General features: G+C 45.8%; 2 protein-coding genes across 2 annotated transcripts in view; both read right to left on the reverse strand.

Annotated features, from left to right (window-relative positions):
- LOC126266652 (putative fatty acyl-CoA reductase CG5065) overlaps positions 1-25,234 on the reverse strand; it is a 394,269-nt gene that overhangs the window by 309,153 nt on the left and 59,882 nt on the right. The window lies entirely within an intron of this gene.
- Positions 10,690-25,234, reverse strand: part of LOC126267917 (MAGE-like protein 2) — a 103,266-nt gene continuing 88,721 nt past the window's right edge. The window contains exons 4-5 of the mRNA XM_049973227.1: positions 22,609-22,659; positions 10,690-10,911 (exon numbers count right to left, since the gene is read on the reverse strand). Of these exons, the coding sequence (XP_049829184.1) occupies positions 10,690-10,911; positions 22,609-22,659 (273 nt within the window). The remainder of the gene's footprint in view (positions 10,912-22,608; positions 22,660-25,234) is intronic.

Genomic DNA, 25,234 nt, shown 5'->3' on the forward strand with positions numbered 1-25,234 from the left:
CAGAAAACCGAACGAAGGCCGTGGAAGGTCCAACAGTTGACAGCAGCCTCAAAGCCACGTTTGGTCGTGATGAGTGTCAGGCACAGTGTTCGAGAAACTTCCTGCAGCAAATCCATTTCGTAAATTTCATTCCTTCGTTTTGTGCCAACGAGTAACACAGTTTCCTGCGATAAAAAACACTTGAAGGAATCGAAACCAGACATACGATGCTATCACACGCTCTTTACTGCAGCGAAAGTAGCTGGACCAGACGCACGACATGTTAGTGCGGAAAGAGATTGCTCGACTTTCCAGTCCACATCCCGTTTCTCCCTAGCAATTACGGACAAGTACTTAACGGGGCAGTGGATCTACAAGTTTTCTCTGATGTGGATTTTTTTTCATAAGCTGCGAACGCAAGCTGATGAATTTGAGAATAAAAAAATAAGCATTACTTTAATCGGCCAGTCACTACATTATAACGCAGAAAGAGGTATTTTAGTCATACGTTTTAACTCTGATTTCTGTTTGTTTAGGTTCCAAATGGCTATGAGCACTATGGGACTTAACTTCTGAGGTCATCAGTCCCCTAGAACTTAGAACTACTTAAACCTAACTACCCTAAGGACATCACACACATCCATGCCCGAGGCAGCATTCGAACCTGCGACCGCAGCGGTCACGCGGTTCCAGACTGTAGCGCCTAGAACCGCTCGGCCACCCCGGGCGGCTGTTTTGGTTCCATACGACCTTATCGAGTATCAGAAGTAAAGACGACTTAAGTCAGTTTCCAACAACGAAAATGTTTGCCAGTCTAATTGCTAAGATGACGTGGCACTAAATACTAAAAATTCGTATTCAAAACTCGGAAAAACTACAAGTTTGAAAAAAACGTAAACAGTAATACGCTGGGAGAATGATAACAGTTCGACATAAATTATACGCAAATGCATCGTAAACAGAAATCTTTGAAAGGAAAGCAATACTGTTCTCGCAGAACCATACAAAGTTAGTTTACGAAACTAATTATCGGTGAAGGCTAAGTGACTATTCTGCTTCCACCAACGTTTCTCTTCCTTATGGATCATCGGATAATGGCAGATTGTTACATACGGGAATGATTAGGACAGAGATTCGCTAAAACTGGTATACAGACAGGAATTAGTGATCATGACGTCATCATAGCTACTACGGTTACTAAAGCTAATAAAAAAGTCATGAAGGTTAGGAGAGTATTTACGCTAGAATACGCAGAGAAGCCGTTGTTGGCATCCCACTTTGTCCATGAATGGACATCATTTTGCTCCAGTGCGGCGGACATAGAGGTATTAGGGAAAAGTTTAAACTGATTGTAAATCACACCCTGGAGACGTATGTGCGAAGTAAGTTGATTAAGAATGGAAAGTACCTTCCGTGGTTTAATAAATTCGGAAAGTGCTGAGGAAACAGAGATCGTTGCATTTTCGGTTTAAAACAGAACGCGCAAATGTCGACAGGCAAAAGATGGCAAAAATCATGGGTTCGTAAGAAGGTAACTGCACGAAGAATATAAAAACTTGATCCGTCACACCATAGTGAAAGATCTTGCCAAGAACCCGAGAAAATTCTGGTCATGCGTAACATCACTAAATGAGTCGAAAGCTTCCAGTCAGTCACTTGTCGACTAATTCGGTGTGATGAATGGGTGCATGCTCTAAATGTAGAAAAATGTAAGTTAATGCGCATGAGTAGGAAAAACAATCCTGAATCCTGTAACGTTCCAATACTGTATTAGGAGTACAGTGTTTCGTATAGTCAGTTCGATTCAATATCGTGGCGTAACGTTGCAAAGCGATATGAAAGGGAATGAGCACTTCAGATTGGTAGCTGGGAAGCCGAATGCTCGACTTTATTTGATTGGAAGCACTTTCGGAAAGTGTAGCTCTCCGTAAAGCAGAAGGCATACAGAACTCAAGTGCCACCCATTCTTCAGTACTGTTCGAGTGTTTGAGATCCAAAAAATGTTCAAATGTGTGTGAAATCTTATTGGACTTAACTGCTAAGGTCATCAGTCCGTAAGCTTACACACTACTTAACCGAAGTTATCCTAAGGACAAACACACACACACCCATGCCCGAGGGAGGACTCGAACCTCCGCCGGGAGCAACCGCACAGTCCATGACTACAGCGCCTGGGGCCCCTTGGCAAATCCCGCGCGGCGTTTGAGATCCCTTGCAGGTCGATTTAAAGGAAGACATCGAAGCAATTCAGAGACGTGGTGCTAGATTTTTTACCGGTAGGCTTTATCAGCATGCAAGTATAGTCCAAGTAGAAAAAAGACACACCACGAAGAAATTATGGTAATGGGACGGAAATCGGTATGTGAAGTACGTCTATAGACAAACAAATGATTACAGTTTCAGAAAAATTAGATGATTTATTCAAGACAAAGAGCTTCACAAATTGAGGATGTCAATCACGCGTGGGTCCACTTTGGCCCTTATTCAAATGGTTAATCGGCTTGGCACTCATGTTGGATGATCTCCTGAAGGGATCTAGTGCCTGTCCTACTGGCGCGTTAGATCGTTAAAATATCGAGGTGTTTGGAGGACCCTGTCTATACTGCTCCAAACATTCTCTACTGTGGAGAGATCTGGCGGCCTTGGTGGCCAAGGTAGGGTTGGCAAACACGAAGACAAGCGGTGTGTGGGCGGGTGTTATCTTGCCGAAATGTAAGCCCAACATGGCTTGCCACGAAGGGCAACAAAACGGGTCGTTTACTACCGTCCACGTAGCGCTGTGCTGTAAGGGTGCAGCGCATGTCAACCAAGGTGTCCTGCTGCGCAATGAAATAGCACCCCAGACTCCTGGTTGTCGGGCTGTATGGCGGGCCACAATGAGGTTGATATACCACTGCTGGCCGGTGCATCTCCAGCACATATTCGCTGGCCATCGGGACTCATTTCAAAGCGGAACTCACTGAAGACAACAGAACTCCAGTCAAAGAGATTCCAGGCCGAATTTGCCGACATCGCTGCCTGTTGGTGTACAGGAGTGAGCTCAACCCCACTTCTGTCAGCTGCCTATTAATGGTCCCGGTGGGAACTGAAAGATCAGTTGCACATCGGATAGATGATGATGATGAATCCGAGCTTATGAATGCCCCTATGGCAATTGCTCAGTGATCACGATCTTTTGTCTCTCTAGGTCGAACGCTGCCTTCTTCGGCCGTTGTTCACCCGTTCCTGACGACATCGTCGAATAGTGGCATGGCTCCTGCTCAGATGCTGAGCGATTCGCCGATTACTCCAACTGGTTTCTTCGAGCCCAACTACGCATCCTCTCTCATCTACAGCTACATCTACATCTACATCTACATCCATACTCCGCAAGCGACCTGACGGTGTGTGGCGGAGGGTATCTCGAGTACCTCTATCGGTTCTCCCTTCTATTCCAGTCTCATATTGTTCCTGGAAAGATTGTCGGTATGCCTCTGTGTGGGCTTTGATTTCTTTGATTTTATCCTCATGATCTCTTCGCAACATATACGTAGGAGGGAGCAATATACTGCTTGACTCCTCGGTGAAGGTATGTTCTCCCAAGCCCGTACCGAGCTACTGAGCGTCTCTCTTGCAGAATCTTCTACTGGAGTTTATCTATCATCTCCGTAACGCTTTCGCCATTACTAAATGATCCTGTAACGAAGCGCGCTGCTCTCCGTTGGATCTTCTCTATCAACCGTATCTGGCACTGATCCCACATTGTTGACCAGTATTCAAGCAGTAGGCGAACAAGCGTACTGTAACCTACTTCCGTTGTTTTCGGATTGCATTTCCTTAGGATTCTTCCAATGAATCTCAGTCTGGCATCTGCTTTACCGACGATCAACTTTATACGATCATTCCACTTTAAATCACTCCTAATGCCTACTCCCAGATAATTTATGAAATTAACTGCTTCCAGTTGCTGACCTGTTATACTGTAACTAAATGATAAAGGATCTTTCTTTCTATGTATTCGCGGCACATTACACTTGTCTACATTGAGATTGAATTGCCATTCCCTGCACCATGCGTCAATTCGTTGCAGATCCCCCTGCATTTCAGTACAATTTCCCATTGTTACAACCTCTCGATATACTACAGCATCATCCGCAAAAAGCCTCAGTGAACTTCCGATGTTATCCACAAGGGCATTTATGTATATTGTGAATAGCAACGATACTACGACACTTCCCTGCGGCACACCTGAAATCACTCTTACTTCGGAAGACTTCTATCCGTTGAGAATGACATGCTGCGTTCTGTTATCTAGGAACTCTTCAATCCAGTCACACAACTGGTCTGATAGTCGATATGCTGTTACTTTGTCCATCAAACGACTGTGGGGAACTGTATCGCACGCCTTGCGGAAGTCAAGAAACACGGCATCTACCTGGGTACCCGTGTCTATGGCCCTCTGAGTCTCGTGGACGAATAGCGCGAGCTGGGTTTCACACGATCGTCTTTTTTCGAAACCCATGCTGACATTTGTGTATATTGTCCGCGAACCTGTCTGCGAAGCATAGTTACTGTCCAACTGAGTACATGGAATGCATTTCACAAAGACTTTATGGCCTGATATTGACATGTCCCCTGTTTACTGTCCTTGGCAGCTGTGCGGTGAAATTGCGCTGCAGCCTAACATATTCATCCACTGGGCGCTAAAACTTACAGTTTCGCAGTTTATGTATGAAAATCAGTTTGCATAACTCCTTAGTGGTGGCTCTTTTCGCGCGGCACTATTGCGGAAGTTTAGAGAACTGCCAACGTACGTTTCACTTGAGGTAGAAATTGGTGCCCGTACTGAGGCTTTTAGACAGTCGTTTTTTTTTCCGCTCTCTGTGTGGGAATGGAACACGAAATGAAATGACTAATAGTGGTACGTGGTCCCCTCCCCCGTGCACCTCACAGCGTTTCCCGGATATTGTATATAGATACAGCCGAATATGTAGGTATTGGTGTAGGCCGTTCGCCACCACCTGTAGAGAGGCTTAGGGCTGTACATACGTGGATATGCGTCATAAGAAATGTATTTATGGTCTCAGCAAGCGCGAAAAAATGTCTCCGAAAGCCAGAGTTAGTCGTGGCAACACGAATGTGAGGGTAACCAAGCGATTTTTATATCTACCATCACGTGTGGCGTATTAGAGGATAAACAAGTAACGCAAATGTTGCTGATTAATGAGCGATGTCGCTGGAAGATCATAAATCTTAAACGCTTTCGCCACATGCGAAGCAGTCCCATCTTAAAGCTTCCGGTCGAGCTGGGATCTTCCGGGTAGGGCCGTCCGTGTCCTTGCGGTTGACCCTGAGGATGGACGGAGAGTGCCGGTGGCTGTCAGGTGGGTCTACGGCGTCCTAAGGTTGCTTCTTTTTCTCTATACCGCTGGAGAAAGCGTGAAGGCAAAGCAACCCAGCCGGGTCCCAACGCACGTGGCTGTATCATGCCACTAGCAGCAGCATGCGTTACGTCAGGACACGCAGTGTCGGCATCTTGCAGCAGAGCAGCTGTTTGTATCAAGCCTTTCGTTTCACTTTTACACGACGTCTCCAACAGCGGACCTACAGCAAACCACAGAACCATTTTCGTACTACTTCTCTACCATTCAATATTCGAATGGCACGTGGGAAAAACGAACACCTAAATCTTTCCGTTCGAGCTCTGATTTCTCTTATTTTATTATGATGATCATTTCTGCCTACGTAGGTGCGTGTCAACAAAATATTTTCGCATTCAGAAGAGAAAGTTGGTGATTGAAATTTCGTAAATAGATCTCGCGCAAAGAAAACCGCCTTTGTTTCAGTGACTGCCACCCCAACTCGCGTATTATATCAGTGACACTCTCATCCCTATTGCGCGATAACAAGAAACGAGCTGACCTTCTTTGCACTTTTTCGATGTCCTCCGTCAATCCTACTTGGTAAGGATCCCACACCGTGAAGCAATATTCCAGCAGAGGACAGGCAAGTGTAATGTAGGCTGTCTCTATAGTGGGTTTGTCGCATCTTCTAAGTGTTCTGCCAACAAAGCGCAGTCTTTGTTTCGCCTTCCCCACAACATTATCTATGTGGTCTTTCCACTTTAAGTTGCTCGTAATTGTAATTCCTAGGTATTTAGTCGAACTGACAGCCCTCAGATTTGTGCGATTTATAATATACCCAAAATTTATCGGATTTCTTTTAGTACCCATGTGAATGACCTTGCACTTTTCTTTGTTTAGAAGCAATTGCCACTTCTCGCACCATACAGAAAGTCTTTCTAGATCATTTTGTAATTGGAATTGATCGTCTGGTGATTTTACTAGACTAGGTTGCGTACAGATTTGCAGCCAGGACGCGTGAGATAACCTCGAGAGTGCTCCTGTTGTCATACGAAATCTCACTCCCGATCATAGTTCCAGGTGTACATACTCAGCATGCAGACAGGTTGGTTGCAGGTCCTCAACTGGCCCTCTCCTAACCAACACACGGCCATCACTGGCACCCAAGCAGAACCAGCTTTCATCAGAAAACACAACAGACCTACAACGTGCCCTCCGATGAGCTCTCGCTTGATGCCACTGAAGTCGCAAATGGCGATTCTTTGGCGTGTCAGTGGAATGCACGCTACGGGACGTCTGGCTCTTAGCTGTCTTTGATTTTTAACAGTTTGTTGTGTCACTGTGGCGCCAATTGCTGTTCAAACTGCTGCTGCTGCTGGAGATGCAGTAGGATGCGCCAGAGACATACACCGAACGCGATAGTCTTCCGTCTCAGTAGTGCCATGTGGCCGTCCGGACCACGGTCTTTGTACATTCCGGTGAGCACTAAAAAATACTTAACTCCACCCGAACAGGCCATGAAGGCCCAAGGGTACCGACCGGCCGCCGTGTCATCCTCACCCTACAGACGTCACTGGATGCGGCTATGGAGGGGCATGTGACCAGCACACCGCTCTCCCGACCGTATGTCACTTTACGAGAACGGAGCCGCTATTTCTCAATCAAGCAGCTCCTCAATTTGCCTGACACGGGCTGAGTGCACCCGGCTTGCCAAAAGCGCTCGGTAGGCCGGATGGTCACCCATCCAAGTGCTAGCCAAGCCCGACAGCGCTTAACTTCGGTGATCTGACGGGAACCGATGTTACCACACCTGCACGGCCGTTGGCCCTGTGACCGTTGCTGCCAGCAATCATATACAGTGATTACATTTCTGCCATGTCTTTCTTCGGTATCGCAGAAGAAACATTCAGCTTCTCGTAGCCATATTACACGACCGCATTCAAACTCAGTGAGGTGTCGCTAATGGCATGTTGGTCGCCTTAAAGGGGTTCTTGAGTAGCATGAATTCATCACACGCAGTCTCGAAGGTAACTGACGCTCACTATCGTTATAACGTGTATTTAAAGCAAACCTCATTTGTATCCTCATAGTGGCGCTACTTTCGCTTAGGTCGCACAACTTCTTGCTGTTACGTTTTTCTTCTCTCACTGTATTTTTTTGACGCCCATCTACGTAGGGAGAAATGATCACCGTAACAAAATAAGAGAAATCAGAGCACGTACGGAGAGATTTAAGTTGTTCGTTTTTCTCTCGTGTTATTGGAGACCGGAATGGCACACGAAAGTTGTTCGTTGTTGAACCCTCTACCAAGAATTTAAGTGTGAGTTGCGGAGTAATCATTTAGATGTTGATACTCCCTCTATTGCCTACCGTCAAAGTGAAGGGGTATCGTCTTATTGAAAAAAGAAACACCTGTTCCTTCCCCTTCACAGAGAGTTGTAGTATTAACTAATGTCCCGACATGTCTCGGTACAACCATCCTTTGACAGGTCTTTCAGCGAGGAAATCTAGGACATAAACATCTCTTTTAAAAACGACACGAAACGCTTTTGGTGATTAACGATGGGTATAAACGCCAAACGAGGTTTCTCAGATCCTTACATCTGGACAATGTGTCTCTTGAATTTTCCTGTTGCATGAAACATTGCTTTCATTACTCGCAGTGATTCATTTGTCCTCCTGCCTCCAACCACCACGTTCCTTTTCGCTGAGTAGCATTTTTCACATTGGTATTGACGATAAAACATCAGAACCCTCTCCCCGCCGCTTCTTCGTGATACAATCATGTACCATATGATACAAAAATATACAGATTTCAGTTGTTTATTACAAACTGCGAAAGATAGACATATTGCGCATCTCTCTGGATACAAGGCGGTTCAAAGTTTTGCCACAGCTACACTGTTGCCTGTTTGTAGCACCATGACAACTATACCACGAGAGAACCCATTTTGTGTAGTGATATTTGCGGGGAGTCAATCCATTTTTCGAATGCAGTGTGCATTCCGCCGTCACTTGAGCAATAGGCCGCCCCTGTACAAGCAGGTTTACGACCGGCATACGCACAGAATTCTTGAAGCTGGTTGCACACGCAGAGGGGATAGCACTGGTCGGCCACACACGTCTGATGAAAATGCCGAGCGTACCCGAGATGCGTTCACGTGGGGCCATCGCCACGAACTCCAGCTTCTTCAGGCAACGGTGTGGCGCGTTGCGAAACGACGCCGGCATACAGAGCCTTACAAGTGGCAGCTACTGCAGCAATTGCAACAGAAGGTGCGAATTTTGCATTCCAGTTCTCCGTGGTATGGCAGAGAACACGTTTTCCGAAAGGCTCAACTTTTCGGACGAATCGACGTTTCGTCTATAGGGTAAAGTAAACCGCCATAATATAAGAATTTGAGGGTTACAAAACTTGTGTCGTCGTGGAAAATGAATGAGACTTACCCAAAACTGAATATGTTTTGTGTCGTTTCTGTTCACAAAGTTTATGGACTTTTCTTTTTTTGCGGAGGAAACTGTGACAGGTATGTCATAGCTGAACGTGGTGCAAAACTGGTTGTTAAAGGAGATTTCACTTACTTCATCTTTATGCATGACGACGCCCCACCTCAGTTTCACCTTGAGGTGCAGACTTTCTTAACAACACCATCACACAATGTGGGACTCGAAGAGGCGGCCAACAAGAGCCTGTTCACTGCTTTTGGCCTGCTTGGCCGCTAGACCTCACACCTTCTGGGGGGTACATCAAAGACAGTCTTCGGCCTGTCTATGGGAGCTATTCTTTAGGAGCTGAGGAATCGAATTATTGAAGCTGTCGTTTCAGTATTAGGCACCTGTTGATTTACGATTGGAACTGCTCATGTTGAGTGTATGATATAGTGTCTGTGCGAACATAAAACTTTCAACCTTCCTGTATCCGGTGACACGCGTAAAGTGTTCATACACTGAAATGCCAACTGAACTGTTATAGGCATCCTCATTCAAATACAGAGATCTTTTAACAGGCAGAATACGGCGCTGCGGTCGACAACGCAAATATATCACAAGTGTCTGGCGCAGTTGTTACATCGGTTAGTGCTGCTACAATAACAGGTTATCAAGTTTTAACAGAGTTTGAACGTGGTCTTATAGTCGGCGCATGAGCGACGGGACACAGCATCTCCGAGATAGTGGGGATTTTCCCGTACGACCGTTTCACGAGTGTACCGTGAATATCAGGAATCCGGTAAAACAACAAACAAACAGATTTCAATGCTGGGTCATCAACAAGTATGAGCGTGCGAACCATTCAACGAAACATCATCGACATGGGCTTTCGGAGCCGACGGCCCACACGTGTACCCTTGATGACTGCACGAGACAAAGCTTTACGCCTCGCCTGGGCCCGTCAACATCGGTAGTGGACTTTTCATGACTGGAAACATGTTGCCTGGTCGGACGAGTCTCGTTTCAAATTGTATCGAGTGGATGGACGTCTACAGGTATGGAGACAACCTCATGAATGCATGCACCCTGCATGTCAATGGGGAACTGTTCAAGGTAGTGGAAGCTCTGTTATGGTGTTGGACGTCTGCAGTTGGAGTGATGTGGGACCTCTGAAACGTCTAAATACGACTCTGACAGGTGACACGTACGTAAGCATCCTGTCTGATCATTTGCATCCATTCATATCCATTGTGCATTCCGACGTACTTGGGCAATTCAAGCTGGAATATGCGACGCCCGACCCGTCCGTAATTGTTACAGGGTGGCTTCAGGTACACTCCTCTGAGTTTAAACACTTCCGCTGGGCACCAGACTCCCCAACATGATCATTATTGAGAGCAACTAGGATGCCTTGCAATGTGCTGTTCAGAAGAGATATCCAGTCCCTCGTGCTGTTACGGATTTATGGACAGCTCTACGGGATCCATGCTCTCACTTCCCTCCTGCACTACTCCAGACATTAGTCGAGTGAACGTCAGGTCGCCTTGCGGCGCTTCTGCGTGCTCGCTGGGGCCCTCAACGATATTAGGCAGGTGTACAAGTTTCTTTGGCTCTTCAGTGTAGTTAGTCAGTAATAAACAATTGAAATCTGTTCTTTCTTTTTGAATCACCCGGTATTTGTGTTCGTCGATGGGGAACATATTACGGCGTCGTAAAGCCGTATAATCATAGGTACATTCTCTGAGTATCACGTTGGACTGAGAGTTCCAGCTGAAATCATCGGGACGGAAACGCTGCGGACCGGTCTGTATTTTCCCTGGCAGAACGCCTTTCCCTCGAGGCGCCGGCGTGTGCTGACACTGTTGCTCCCGCCATCAGCTGGGCGGAAGCACGAGCGGACTGGTCTATAGTGGAAAAATACCGGCGCCTAATGACCAGGTCAACATTTCCCAGGCGGGAGGCCGCGGTGAAAGCAACACGGCAGCGGCGGCTTCCCAGGCGTCCAGCGGACGCCGAGGCGAGTCAGCCGGCCGGCCGCGATGGCAAACACGCCGCCGGTGGCTGGTGGCTGAGCGGGGGGCCGAGGCGGAGGCGCCTGCTGGCCCGCGGAGCGAAACGGGGACGCGACAGGCAGCTGCCCCACCCACCTGCCCCCACCTGCCTGCCGGAGCCACCAGAGCGAGGCTGAAGAGCGCTCCGCAGGCCTCCGTGGAGATTACCGGGCAGGGCACCACCGAGAAGCGCCAACTCGTCAAATGGCTGATGTCAAATTAAACACCTTTACTGGGCAACCATTTTCACCGTTTTACTACGCCATCCTCATGCCCCGGATGACGTGTAGGAATAATCTACCTCGCTTGCGATCAGAACAGGCAGGCGATGGTTGAAGTGGTCAGTGTAACAAATAGATATCTACACTACTGGCCATTAAAATTGCTACACCAAGAAGAAATACAGATGATAAATGGGTATTCATTGGGCAAATATACTAGAAAGGACGTGATAACACTTTCACGCAATTTAGGTTCATACATCCTTAGAAATCAGTACCCAGAACAACCACCTTTGCCCGTAATAACGGCCTTGATACGCCTGGGCATTGAGTCAAACAGAGCTTGGATGGCGTGAACAGGTACAGCTGCCCATGTAGCTTCAACACGATACCACGGTTCATCAAGAGTAGTGACTCGCGTATTCTTACAATCCAGTTGCTCGGCCACCATTGACCAGGCGTTTTCAGTTGGTGAGAGACCTGGAGAATGTGCTGGCCAGGGCAGGAGTCGAACATTCCAGTCTGTATCCAGAAAGGCCCGTACAGGACCTGCAACATGCGGTCGTGCATTATCCTGCTGAAATGTAGAGTTCTGCAGGGATCGAATGAAGGATAGAGCCACGGCTCGTAACACATCTGAAATGTAACGTCCACTGTTCGAAGTCCCGACAATGCGAACAAGAGTTTACCGAGACCTGTAACCAATGGAACCCCTTACCATCACGCCGGGTGATACGCCAGTATGGTGATGACGAATGCACGCTTCCAATGTACCTTCACCGCGATGTCGCCAAACACGGATGCGACCATCGTGATGCTGTAAACAGAACCTGGATACATCCCAAAAACCGACGTTTTGCCATTCGTGCAACCAGGTTCCTCCTTGAGTACACCATCGCAGGCGTTCCTGCCTGTGATGCAGCGGCAAGGGTAACCGCAGCCATGGTCTCCGAGCTGATAGTCCATGCTGCTGCATACGTCGTCGAACTGTTCGTGCAGATGGTTGTTGTGTTGCAAACGTCCGCAACTGTTGACTCAGGGATCGAGACGTGGCTGCATGATCGTTACAGCCATGACGCTAAGATGCCTGTGATGTCGGCTGCTAGTGATACGAGGCCGTTGGGATCCAGCACGGCGTTCCGTATTACCTTCCTGAACCCACCGATTCCATATTCTGCTAACAATCATTGGATCTCGACCAACGAAATCAGCAATGTCGCGATACAATAAACCGCAATCGCGATAGGCTACAATCACACCTTTATCAAAGTCGGAAACGTGATCGTATGCATTTCTCCTCCTTACACGAGGCATCACAACAACTTTTCACCAGGCAACGCCGGTGAATTGCCGTTTGTGTATGAGAAACTTTCCTCATGTCAGCACGTTGTAGGTGTCACCACCGGCGCCAACCTTGTGTGAATACTCTGAAAACGTAATCATTTGCATAACACAGCATCTTCTTCCTGTGGGTTAAATTTCGCGTCTGTACCACATCATCTTCGTCGTGTAGCGATTTTAATGGCCAGTAGTGTACTAATACCAGTGTTCCTGGCCCCTGTTTCATCGCAAACGAGGTTGATTATTCCTGCGCGTCGGTCAGGGACCTGAAGATGGCGTCGTAAAACGCTGAAACTAGTTGCCCAATAAGGTAAGGTTCACAAATGACGGCTGACAGGTGTTTAGTTTGACACCTCCTGTCGAACAGCAGAGTCCAGCAACCATCGCTAAAAAGATGGACATACTGAGTTTTAAATGGCGGGTGAATCCATGGCAAACGGAAAAGGAGTTAAGCGATAAGGGCCGTATGCTATATCATTTCTTTGCAGAAACAGGGAACATTTGAGACCGAACCACGTCAGTCACAGCCGCGTACGGTTCACTTTCTGACAGCTCACGGCCTATTGAGCCGTGCACTTACACAGCGTTGGCCGCAGCCAGAATTCTACTTCTACATGTGGGGAACATGGATCCCCACAACGCATACTTTTTCTCTGTCACCGATACAGAGCAGTACACCAGACACCAACGCAGTCAACAATGACATGATACGGGCAATAAGAGACAAAGAAGAGTAGAAATAGTAAATAAGATCAGTGATGTTGTCTCAAGGACATTACGTGAGGAATACAGACACACACGGGCGTGTAAGAGAACGCGGAAACACACACGAAGCACGTAAGATAGCAGCTCTAGTTCGTACACCAACACACACTCACTCATACAGTGAACACTTTCAACATCATGTACCAAAAAATGGTTCAAATGGGTCTGAGCACTATGGGACTCAACATCGGAGGTCATCAGTCCCCTAGACTTAGAACTGCTTAAACCTAAGTAACCTAAGGACATCACACACATTCATGCCCGAGGAAGGATTCGAACTTGCGACCGTAGCGGTCGCTCGGCTCCAGACTGCAGCGCCTAGAACCGCACGGCCACTCCGGCCGGCCAGCTTTAAATGTAATGATAGTTAAATCAAGACCGTAAGAGTTCGGGCAATGGGTGTGCATCCAGCACAGAAGAAGAAGGTCAAAGGCCGGTTAGCGTTAACTATATGAACATATGATATGTCCGAAAGAACAGATACGATCTTCATACTGTCAGCTTTACTTCCGCCAGTACTTCATCTCCTACCTTCCAGATCCCACATAATTTCTCCTTACTATTACAAATTATTTAAAGTGGACATACGGGGGTACAAAAAGTGGAAATAAGGGGTCGAATGAAAGATAGAGCCACGGCTCGTAACACATCTGAAATGTAACGTCCACTGTTCGAAGTCCCGACAATGCGAACAAGAGTTTACCGAGACCTGTAACCAATGGAACCCCTTACCATCACGCCGGGTGATACGCCAGTATGGTGATGACAAATGCACGCTTCCAATGTACCTTCACCGCGATGTCGCCAAACACGGATGCGACCATCGTGATGCTGTAAACAGAACCTGGATACATCCCAAAAACCGACGTTTTGCCATTCGTGCAACCAGGTTCCTCCTTGAGTACACCATCGCAGGCGTTCCTGCCTGTGATGCAGTGGCAAGGGTAACCGCAGCCATGGTCTCCGAGCTGATAGTCCATGCTGCTGCAAACGTCGTCTAACTGTTCGTGCAGATGGTTGTTGTGCTGCAAACGTCCGCAACTGTTGACTCAGGGATCGAGACGTGGCTGCACGATCCGTTACAGTCATCTCGACTGCTAGTGATACTAGGCCGTTGGGAACCCACCAATTGCATATTCTGCTAACAGTCATTGGGTCTGGACGAACGCGAGCAGCAATGTCGCGATACGAGAAACCGCAATCGCTACAGGCTACAATTCGATCTTTATCAAACTCTGAAACGTGATGGTAAGCATTTCTCCTCCTTACACGAGGCATCACAACAACGTTCCACCAGGAAACGCCGGTCAACTGCTGTTTGTGTATGAGAAATCGGTTGGAAACGTCCGTCATGTCAGCATGTTGTAGGTGTCGCCACCGGCGCCATCTTTGTGTGAATACTCCGAATAGCTAATCATTTGCATATCACAGCATATTCTTCCTGTCGGTTAAATTTCTCGTCTGTAGCACGTCATGTTCGTGGTGCAGCAATTTTAATGGCCAGAAGTGTAGCTTCCAGGCTGTCCAGGGGCGCCTTGTGTGGGGAACACGTGGTGCACGGCCGAGGCGAGGAGCTTTATGTCGGCCCTCTGACTTGCCAGAGTGATAAATTCCAGTTTATCGCTGAAGTAAGAGCAGTATCGTGCGTCTCACGCACAATAGCGCAAAGTGTTAACGGTTGGTGACCGTGGCCACATCGCTGATCTCAAGTTCTTCCACATTGGTTTCCGCATGATTAGTGTCAATTATCAATTCGACAGGAGGGTAATACAGCAGTGTACGAGGCTGTGGACGCAACAGGCCGGTATCGTTTTATCGAATGAAGACCGTTCATTGTGTCGAGTTGACGGTTTAGTGCCGTACGTTGGGTCTGCCATTGTTTTAGTTCTGCGTCGTTGCCGTAGTTGGTGGTTGTTTTCTGTAGACTCGCTCTGGTCGCCAAAGGGTGAGTGGTGTGCAGTTTGGATTTTGTTCCATCGTTGCTGTCACTGTAAGTTCCTTGGCATCGCAAGTGGTCACTAATGCTTGGGGCCAAAATCTTTCCGTGAAAGTGTGACAAGAGTTTCTATTGCGGGTGAAGCAACCAGGACTCGAATTCTGTGGAAGCTGTTGGATATCAGGCGCTAGAAATTAACGACGGACTTTGCGTGGTGGAAGAAGGCCAGCGGTGTCAGTGTGTGACGCCACGTGTCAGCGCGGAAGTGCAGCCCACGTCAGTTGTTGCAGCACGGCATTGCTGTTATTGTGTTCGTCTGAGCTGAGGTTAATAGCAGGCCGTGAGTCGTCAGTTCTCCCCCTCTGTGTTCATCGCTACAAGTGTCAAACAGCACACGTTCTATACCCACGTGGCGGGACGTGATTACAATTTTACGCATGTGTGTTTATCGTACAAGACTGTATTTGCGACTGTTGTTCAGCCACGGTTTTTAAGGCGCCACACTCGAAATAAAAACGGAGGATTGTGCTGTTATCGTCAGAGCCTATAATAGTATTAGGTGAATCATGTATAATGATATATATCTCCTTTCAATCGTCGTACGAAGGTCGAAGTGGCAGATGTTGAGAAAACCGATCGCAGTGTTGAAAAGCAGCTAGAACCGCTTAGTAGTGGAAAGACGTCAGGACCAGATGAGATACCTATAAGATTCTATCAAGGCCAATGCGAAAGGACTTGGTTCTCTTCTAGCAGTAATTTATCGCAGATCGCTTGAGCAACGTAAGGTACCTAACGACTGGAAAAAAGCGCAGCTCATTCCCGTTTTTAAGAAAGGCTGTAAGGCAGATCCACACAATTATAGACCTATGTCGTTGACGTCAATCTTTTGCAGAACTATGGAACATGTTTTATGCTAAAAAATTATGACGTTTTTGCAAAACGAACATCTCCTCTATAAAAATCAACATGGATTTCACAAACAGAGATCCTGCGAAACTCAGCTCGTTCTGTTCATGAGATCCACAGCACAACGGAGCTCAGGTTAATGTCAGTTGCCTTCATTTCAGTAAGGCACTTGACACCATCCCACTCTGCAGTTAAATGAAAAAAATACGAGCTTACAAAGCATCGGAGCACACTTGCGATTGGATTCAAGACTTTCTTGCAGAACTCAACGCGTCGCTCTTAACGGAGCATAATGGACAGATGTAAAGGTGATGTCCGGAGTACCACAAGAAAGTGTGGTAGGACCGTTGCTGTTTACAGTATATATAAGTGACCTAGTAGAAAGCGTCGGATGCTCTTTAAGGCTATTCGCAGATGATGCCGTTGCCTACACCAAAGTAGCGACGCCAGAGGATAGTAATAATTTGCAGAACGACCGGCAGAGAATTGACGAATCGTGTTCTGGCAGTTGACGCAGAACGTAAACAAACGTAACATATTGCGCATACAGAGGAAAAGAAGTCCACTACTGTACAGTTACACTATTGATGACAAACAGCTGGGGACAGCGTCTGTCGTAAAACATCTTGGCGTAACAAACTAGAGCGACCTCAAGTGGAATAACCACATAAAATAGGTAGTGGGAAAAACAGATACCAGATTCATATTCATGGGAAGACTCTGAATGAAATGAACTCATCCCCGAAAGAAGTGGCTTATAAGGCGCTTGTTCGCGCTATTCTTGAGTACTGTTCATCTATCTGGGATCCCTATCAGGTAAGGCTGATAGAGAACATCCAACGAAAAGCGGCGCGTTTCGTTACAATAGCGACGTTGTGCATTACGGAGATATTTACTACTGACATTTCGGGACAGCACTTTTCAGGAGGAGTCGGACAACATATCGCTTCCCCCCACATACATCTCGCCTATTGACCACGAGGAGAAAAATCGAGAAATCAGAGCCAATACAGAGGCTTACCGACAGTCATCCACTACTCGCGACTGGAACAGTGTTGGAGGGAGTACAGAAAGTACGCTCCGCCACACACCGTTAGGTGGCCTACGGAGTATGATGTAGGTGAAGTATACTGGCAGTTTACCACACACAAAGAGCTGATGATTTGGTAAATTGTGATAAGGCACAATTGGCATCGCCTTTTTAAACAGGGTGGTCCATTGATAGTGGCCGGGCCAAATATCTCACGAAATAAGCATCAATCAAAAAAACTGCAAAGAACGAAACTCGTCTAGCTTGAAGGGGGAAACCAGATGGCGCTATGGTTGGCACGCTAGATGGCCTTACCATAGGTCAAACGAATATCAACTGCTTTTTTTATATAGGAACCCCCATTTTTATTACATATTTGTGTAGTACGTAAGGAAAAATGAATGTTTCAGTTGGACCACCTTTTTCGCTTTGTGATAGGCGGCGGTGGCTACACCACATCAGTCACTAGAGCAGCATATAATCACAACCAGATCAGGATACTCAGGTATTAAAGTTCAAACAGTGTAAGCCCCTTCGTGGCTTTGTTTCCAATTTATAACGTCGCAGTGACGAAACTGAGATGCGTTAAGAGGTTCTACACCCGCCTCTGAAGTAGAGGTGGTAGCGCTGGTAGCTGCGGTAGCGCTCGAATTTGAAGTAAACCTGTTCGAATACTGATGGAAAATCTTCACTACCTGTAGTCGGACGGCGAGGCGGGCAGAGATGGTGACGTAGACTTCCTGATCGCCAGGATTTGCGCTCACCGCCCCAGACCAGTAGGCCGCGTCCCACCACCAGGTTCCACACACTTCCTGCACATCTACATCAGCATGATTACTCTGTAGTTCACGATTAAGTGCCTGGCAGAGGGTTCACAGAACCACCTTCAAGCTATTTCTCTACCGTTCCACTCCCGAGAAGCGCCGGAAAAATGAACACTTAACTCTTTCCGTCCGATTCCTCATTTCTCTCGCCGCGACAGCAGCTAAAACACCCAATTGGGCATCATCATTTGTTGCAGGTCGTGGTTGACGTTTCACGTGTGGCTGAACACTTCCTGTTTCCTTAAATAAATAACTATCCGGCGAACGGTAGGGACACTTGGATGATGTCCAGCATACCGAGCAGCATACATAGGACACGCCGTTGGGCACATTGATCACGATAGCCATACATCAACACGATATCGACCTTTTCCGCAATTGGTAAACGGTCCATTTTAACACGGGTAATGTATCACGAAGCAAATACCGTCCGCACTGGCGGAATGTTACGTGATAACACGTACTTATACGTTTGTGATTATTACAGCGCCATCTATCACAAAACGAAAAAAGTGGTCCAACAAAACATTCATATTTCTTTACGTGCTAAACGAATATGTAATAAAAATGGGGGATCCTACTTTAAAAAACGCAGTTGATATCCGTTTGACATATGGCAGGGCCATCTAGCGGCCCAACCTTAGCGCCATCTGGTTTCCCCCTTCAAGCTAGACGAGTTTCGTTATTTGTAGTTTTTTCGTTTGATGCTTATTTCGTGAGATATTTGGCCCGGTCACGATCAATGGACCACCCTGTATACCGGTAGTCAGATTGGAAAGCGTGGAGACTGTCTCATAGGAATACATCCATCCATCCATAACAACACAGGCCCAACACTGCAGTGTACAAACACTCACCATTCATCCACCTGGTTCAGAAACAAACTTGACTCCATAATATGTTGGAGGAAGGCGATAGCAAACCATCTCCACTGGAACCATGCCCAGAATGGCGATGCAGAATTGCTGCATCTGCTGCCCCACACTCGTTCCATATGAGACTACTTTGGCCTTTGAAAAGATTCGATGTTGCTCAAAATACAACTATACTCTTTCTGAAATACTTATCAAGTGATTTATTCATATTTTCACGAGTGATTTTCCTGTATGTCATTGCACTCTATAGGTTATTTTTATTACTGAATCTAGGAAAAGTCAGTACAGTTCCAAATTCACAACCTGTGTACAGTATGTAATAAGACTTTTTACATGTCAGATCGATTTTGAGGCCGAAAATTCGGCAGCCTTGTTTGCTGTAACATTAACTGAAACGAAATTCTCCAGCATGCAGGCTTCAGGGAACTTTGGGCTGTACAAGAGGTGTTCGCCATCTCGAAGTTGTCCACATTTGCAAGTTGCTTCTCCAGTAACATAGCCCCTCCGCTTCAAGTTCTCTTTGGGCCGCGTCACTCCAGTTTGCAGTCTGTTCAAAGACCTCCATGTCTGGTAAAGTGGTTGAGGACCAGAATCGGGCCGGCCGCTGTGACCGAGCGGTTATAGGCGCTTCAGTCCGGAACCGCGCAACCGCTACTGTCGCAGTTTCGAATCCTGCCTTGGGCATGGATGTGTGTGATGTCCTTAAGCTGGTTAGGTGTAAGTAGTTCTAAGTTCTAGGGGACTCATGACCTCAGATGTTAAGTCCCACAGTGCTCAGAGCCATTTGAACCAGAAGCGTGCTCTTCCTTTAGATTTTGATTATTGCCTTGTTTCGCGTACCCTGGGAAACGCTAGAACTTATTCCAGTGGCAGAACCTTCCACCACCAGATCAAAAACAACAATATGAGTCTCATAGACAGTGGCAATAAACATAGGCTACCAATTAGTTTCTTTGCAAATAATTTGCTTACATCGCTACACTAAACTGTACGGTGCAGCTGGGCTCGTAACGACGTTGGTGTATAGCAGGCCGACTTCGTTGTAGGTAGAGTCTGAAGCAATTACACTGTACTTGCAGATACGGGACTAGTCAGTCATATGCATGCCGTAAAAATAATGTGTGACGTATGTCGAAGGTCATTACTGCGTAGTGGGAAGCATCTCAGCCTCACGACAGGTAACGTGATAGTTCTTACTCAAGTAATGAGCTCGTAGTGTTGCAGGTAATGGCGGGCAGGCTACTTAAGAGAGACCAAGGACAAGTTGCATAAAAAAGCTCGTTACATCTTTGTTGCTGCCCTTGCGTACGGACAGAGTTGAAATAAAACGATAAATGTTCGGCAGAAGTAGAGAACAAGTTTTTGTTGAAATTTTCCGTAAACGGACATGCAGGCTCACTATATAATAGGACTACATTTGTGATCTTAGCAACGCACCCCCATTTCCATCTGTATCGTTCTAAAAATTCATTTAATCAAAACGCAAACTGTTGATTGCTTTTTCCACAAAGCAAAGAAAACATCACAAAAATAAAGGCGGGCAAAATGCTAACTGCAGAAAGTTGCGTAAACAAGACAGTGTGTACACGTGAGACGGCCAAATGAATGTAATACCGCAAATAATTTCTGCTCGGACATAGAACAATTTTGGACTGTCCAAACGGATGTACCAGTCTGTGTCAGCTATGGATGACCGCAGAAATGTATCTACAAGGAGTTAGGATACTTAAATTTCAGTTTTTGGCATAATTAATTCACTGAGTTTAAAATTGTGTCGCGCCCCATGAACGGAATTTGATAAGAAGTATAGGGAAGTTATCGAATCTCTAATGGCTGATGATTATCCACTTACCATTAACATTATTAACGTAGATTATTTTGTTGTGTAAACAAAAAGTAAGTTTCAATAGTATACGCAAAATACAACTTCTTATCATATTAATATGAACTTGCATCCTATGTTTTTGGCTCATCGATCTGAATTATGTCCTCTTATGATTAAATCTGGGATATGCAACGATTTTATGATATAACATGAGGGAAAATGGTTGATATTCCAGTAATTGGAAAATCAGACATCTGATATGGGAAAAACGTCATACGGTTGTAAAAATACATTTGGTGAAAATCAACAAAAAACGACAAATGTCACTTTAATACTGTACGAAGTGTAGAAACATGGAAGAAACTTTAAAAAACGCTTATTCAATTTCAATGTCATCTACAACACTGTGCTTAATTAATTTATTACAGTACTTTCACTATTTCCATTTTTAATGCTGACTGGTGAAACTAAAGTTAAACGAAATGTGTTTGGAATTGTGCATAGTTTGTAGTCCCTCTAAATGACACTCAGATTTACCGCTAGAATTTGCTTTTAACTTTGTAGGACTGGACCATCCCACAGTATTCCCTTTTTCTTACTTTATTGTCAACCGTGCCAACTGAACTGCAGAATTCGTAGCTGACAGTAAGTGTGTACTCGACATAGGTTGTGGCCACAATTGCTGGAACCGACATTATTTGGACCTCGAAATTTCACACATTTTTCCCATCTTCTAGCGCATAAAATGTGTTTTTCCTACTGCTGTAGTTGGTTCCATCCTTTAAGTATGATGTACAGATACAGAGTATAGTATGGCTGCTTTCTTCACAGAGTCGTGTAAAACTGAAAATGTTATCACAAACCATCACGGGTCTTCGTACAAAGACAGACGATAAACAACTGACGTAATTCCGTTCGTCATTAAAGAGAAAGAGCGCCAGTATCGTAGAAGGGACGGAATGACGGGGATGTACACTACTGCCTCGTTTGAACTGTGCTGGAACTGTCGCTGGATCCGTGTATCAGGGTGCTGGGGCGGTTCCTTTCTGCAGCTGGGTAAGGGCTTATGAGAGAGCGGCAGGTAAAAGATAGAGGACACTTCCGGCACTGTTCTGTAATCCACTCTGAACAACCGTGAAATCGCCGCCTCTCCAAGGAATCAGCAAAATTTCTCGTCAACAGGATGTCAAACAAAATCCCAGTGCATATCTATCGAACGTTGACAAGGTGAGATGATCCCTGTGTGAAAATACAGCTTCATGCTCGCAACAGAGTAAAAATAGCAACCACCGACCGATACTAATGCTACCTATTAGGAACAAAAAGCGCCTTGATCGGTTTCGAGCCGACATGATCATCATCATTAAAATTCCACGTAGGTGACTCTGTAAGTAGGATGCTGGCAGATTTTCGATATGGTGAAAATTCGGTCGTTACCTACGGTGAAAAGAATGTAAGAAAAAATATTATTATACCGTAATTGGGTCTAATAGTGAACTAAAGCAACGCAAACAACTTTCTAAGATACCAGCTAAGTTCGTTTCGTGTTACTAACACCGAAAATTCTGCGTCTTCTTATACCGTTGTTGACTGCTTTCGAAGAAGTTTACGAAAGCGTTAAATCTTGCTTACTATTCGGTGAAGTAGGAACTTTTTGAGAAGCGGTCGATGATACTTTTTTTTTTGAGTCATCAGTCTTTTGACTTGTTTGATGCGACCCTCCACGAATTCTGTTCCTGTGCCAACCTTTTCATCTTGGAGAACATTTGCAACCTACGTCCTCAATTATATATTGGAGGTATTACAATCTCTGTCTGGCTCTACAGCAGGGGTGCACAACCCGTCGATCGTGATCAGTCGGTCGATCATCGTGGCTTTGAGTCTGTATTCCGAAGTTTATTTAAATGACTGTCTTTGTAAAACACCAGTTGGTTAACAGGTGAGTATCTGCACAGTCTTTGTAGGTGGTAAATCTGACAACACTTTACCCCTTTCATCTCTATCCGCATTTCGCTTCCTTTAACGCTCGCGCTAACAAGTCTTCCCTTCTGCGCAGTTACAGAAATTAAATGCGAAGGACTTACCTCAAAAACAGTCAGAACTGTCGGGTCAGCAAACATCATTGGATCTAGAAGCTGTAAAGAAGTATACTGTGAACTTGATAGCACTGAAGGCAGACTTTGAAAACTGATTTCTAGGGAATGGAACCGGTTCTAGCTTTCATAGTTCAACTTTTCCAAAAATTGGTGTGGAAGATATTGAAAGTAAAATAAATACTCTGTTCTCTTGTAGTTAGATTGATCTTGGAGAGGAAATGACATTTACTCAAAGGCAGAATACCGTGAAGTAAATTTTGTAAATTAGCGAGTATAAAAACATATTCTTAGCATTGCAAAAGCGGCGTCGTATGTTTTATTGTTTTTTGGATCAACTTGTCTGAGATAGCGTTTTCAATGATGAACGTACTTGTATGTAAGCTTATAATTAAACTCACTGATCTTGATCTTTCGGAAGGCGGAACACTGACTCTGACAAATTTGTCGCCAGCTTAGAATAAACTTGCCAATAATTTGGAAAGGGAAGTATCTCACATCACTTTTTTCAGCATTTATGGCGGTACATATTTAAATTTTTTTTATTTTTTTATTTTTGGTTTCACATGTACAATACCTTGAAAATTGAGTAGCAGGCCTACAACTTTTGATGGCGATAAAATTACCTTTTATATATTTTGTGTAACTAAAATATTTATTTTTGGGAAAGGTGTAGTTTTGCGTTTAAGCCTTTAAAAATTCTCAAGTCATTAGATCTCTAATCCATTGAAATGAAATGGCATTGTTGGCCGGGAGTTCGGCCACCGTATTGCAAGTTCTTTTCAGTTGACGCCACTTCGGCGACTTGCGAGTCAATGATGATGAAAATGATGAAGGACACACAACAGCCAGTCCCCTGCCGGGAATCGAACACGGGCCCCGTGCGTGGTAACGCTACCGCTACGCTACGGAGGCGGACTCTAAATCGATTAAATTGCATGTAGTAGATCTCAAGCCTAGAAAGATTTTGCCCGCTGCAGCTCCCTCTGGTACCATGGCAGTGATGCCCTTATGTCTTAACATGTGCCGTATCATCTTGTCTCCTCTTTTTGTCAGTGTTTTCCAAGTATTCGTTTTCTCGGCGATTCTTCGGAGAAGCTCCTCATTCCTTACCCTACCAATCCACCTAATTTTCAACATTCCTCTGTAGGACCACATCTGAAATGCTTCGATTCTCTTCTGTGTCGGTTTTTCGCATACTCCACGTTTCACTACCATTCAGTGTTGTGCTCCAATTGTAGATTTTCAGAAATTCCTTCCTCAAATTAAGGTCAATACTTGATACTAGTTTACTTCTCTTGGCCAGGAATGTTACTATAAAAAGGCGAAAAACTGACTCATGTGTTATGTAGAAAGTTGGTTACGTTATTTTAATTCGCTGTTAGGCCCAATAACAATGAAGCAACCTTTTTTGCAGCGTGGTTTTTAGCTGTGGACGTCAGCACCTCAGGGAAGTGTTATTACACTAAAAGCCAGTCCAGAATATGCGATATGTATTTTCAAACGCGAACAGCCGCTTGATGATGCCGAAGTAGGTGCGAAACCGATAACAGCGCTATTTGTTACGTATCGTCCACTCTTTCCCCCCTTTTGTGCCACCTACAAATACGGAAAAACTAGACGAGTGCAATTACTCGGAACGACATTGTTAACTGTGGAATCAGCGAAAGCAGTAGGAAGTGAATGTCGTTCTTCTTGCAGAGCAGCTTTCAGCGTGACGAATATCTGCTCAGGGCGGCATTCGGCACTGGCTGCGTAGGGTTCAGGTAGAGAGGGACAGACCTGGACCACTACATGAGCTGATATATTTGTATTATTATCATCATCGTCGCCATCAACATTCAAGATATTCTCTGACCAGAGAATTCCTATACGATCGAGCGTTTTCGCACAGTAAAAGATGGTCGGTATACGTGAGTCTGGCCAGTTAGGTGACGGGAGCCTGTACCACTCCACTCTTTGGTGGACATAACTGAAAATGTCAGTTACGCCGCTTGCCGAAACCTTAGTCTGAACCTTCCATATGCCGAATTTGCAGTTTGAATTGGTTACCATAGCCCATACACACCCAAAAAAATCACCTTCCGGTCAGCTAACTTTGCCTAAGCTGCCTCCAACTTGCCGACAGCCGTCCACCTTAGCTGGTCCGGTATGCCATCGGCCTAACTCCCGGTCTGCCACGCCCCCCACCTACAGCCTCACACACCATGCTTTCCCCATAAATGTAGCCGGCTGCTGTGATCTGGCGACGTAAGCAGACTGCAACGAAGCCGTATCGTGTGCGTCAGTTTTGTGCAGCACTGCCGCAGCAACAAGGTATTCAATCTGTGTGTCAAGTACTTTGAGCTTCCCTCAACTACAGCTATCTTTTATTCAGTTTTTTTGCTAATCCTGTGGAAATAATGTACACAACATGAAAGGAGGCTTGAGACCGAAAATACAGGGTCTGGACAAAAATATGGTAATACCACGAGAAACACGTGAACATAAGTGCAGATGTTAGCCACACCAGCAGATTTCGCCGGTGTATTTCACGCGAACGGCGCCTGTGCAGCGTCGTGAGTACGGCGCGAGTTTGTCTCGGTCACGACAGTGTTCTGTGTAGTTGTGGCTGCGC

The sequence above is a fragment of the Schistocerca gregaria genome, chromosome 4 (genome assembly GCF_023897955.1).
Source record: "Schistocerca gregaria isolate iqSchGreg1 chromosome 4, iqSchGreg1.2, whole genome shotgun sequence".
Lineage (NCBI taxonomy): Eukaryota > Metazoa > Arthropoda > Insecta > Orthoptera > Acrididae > Schistocerca > Schistocerca gregaria.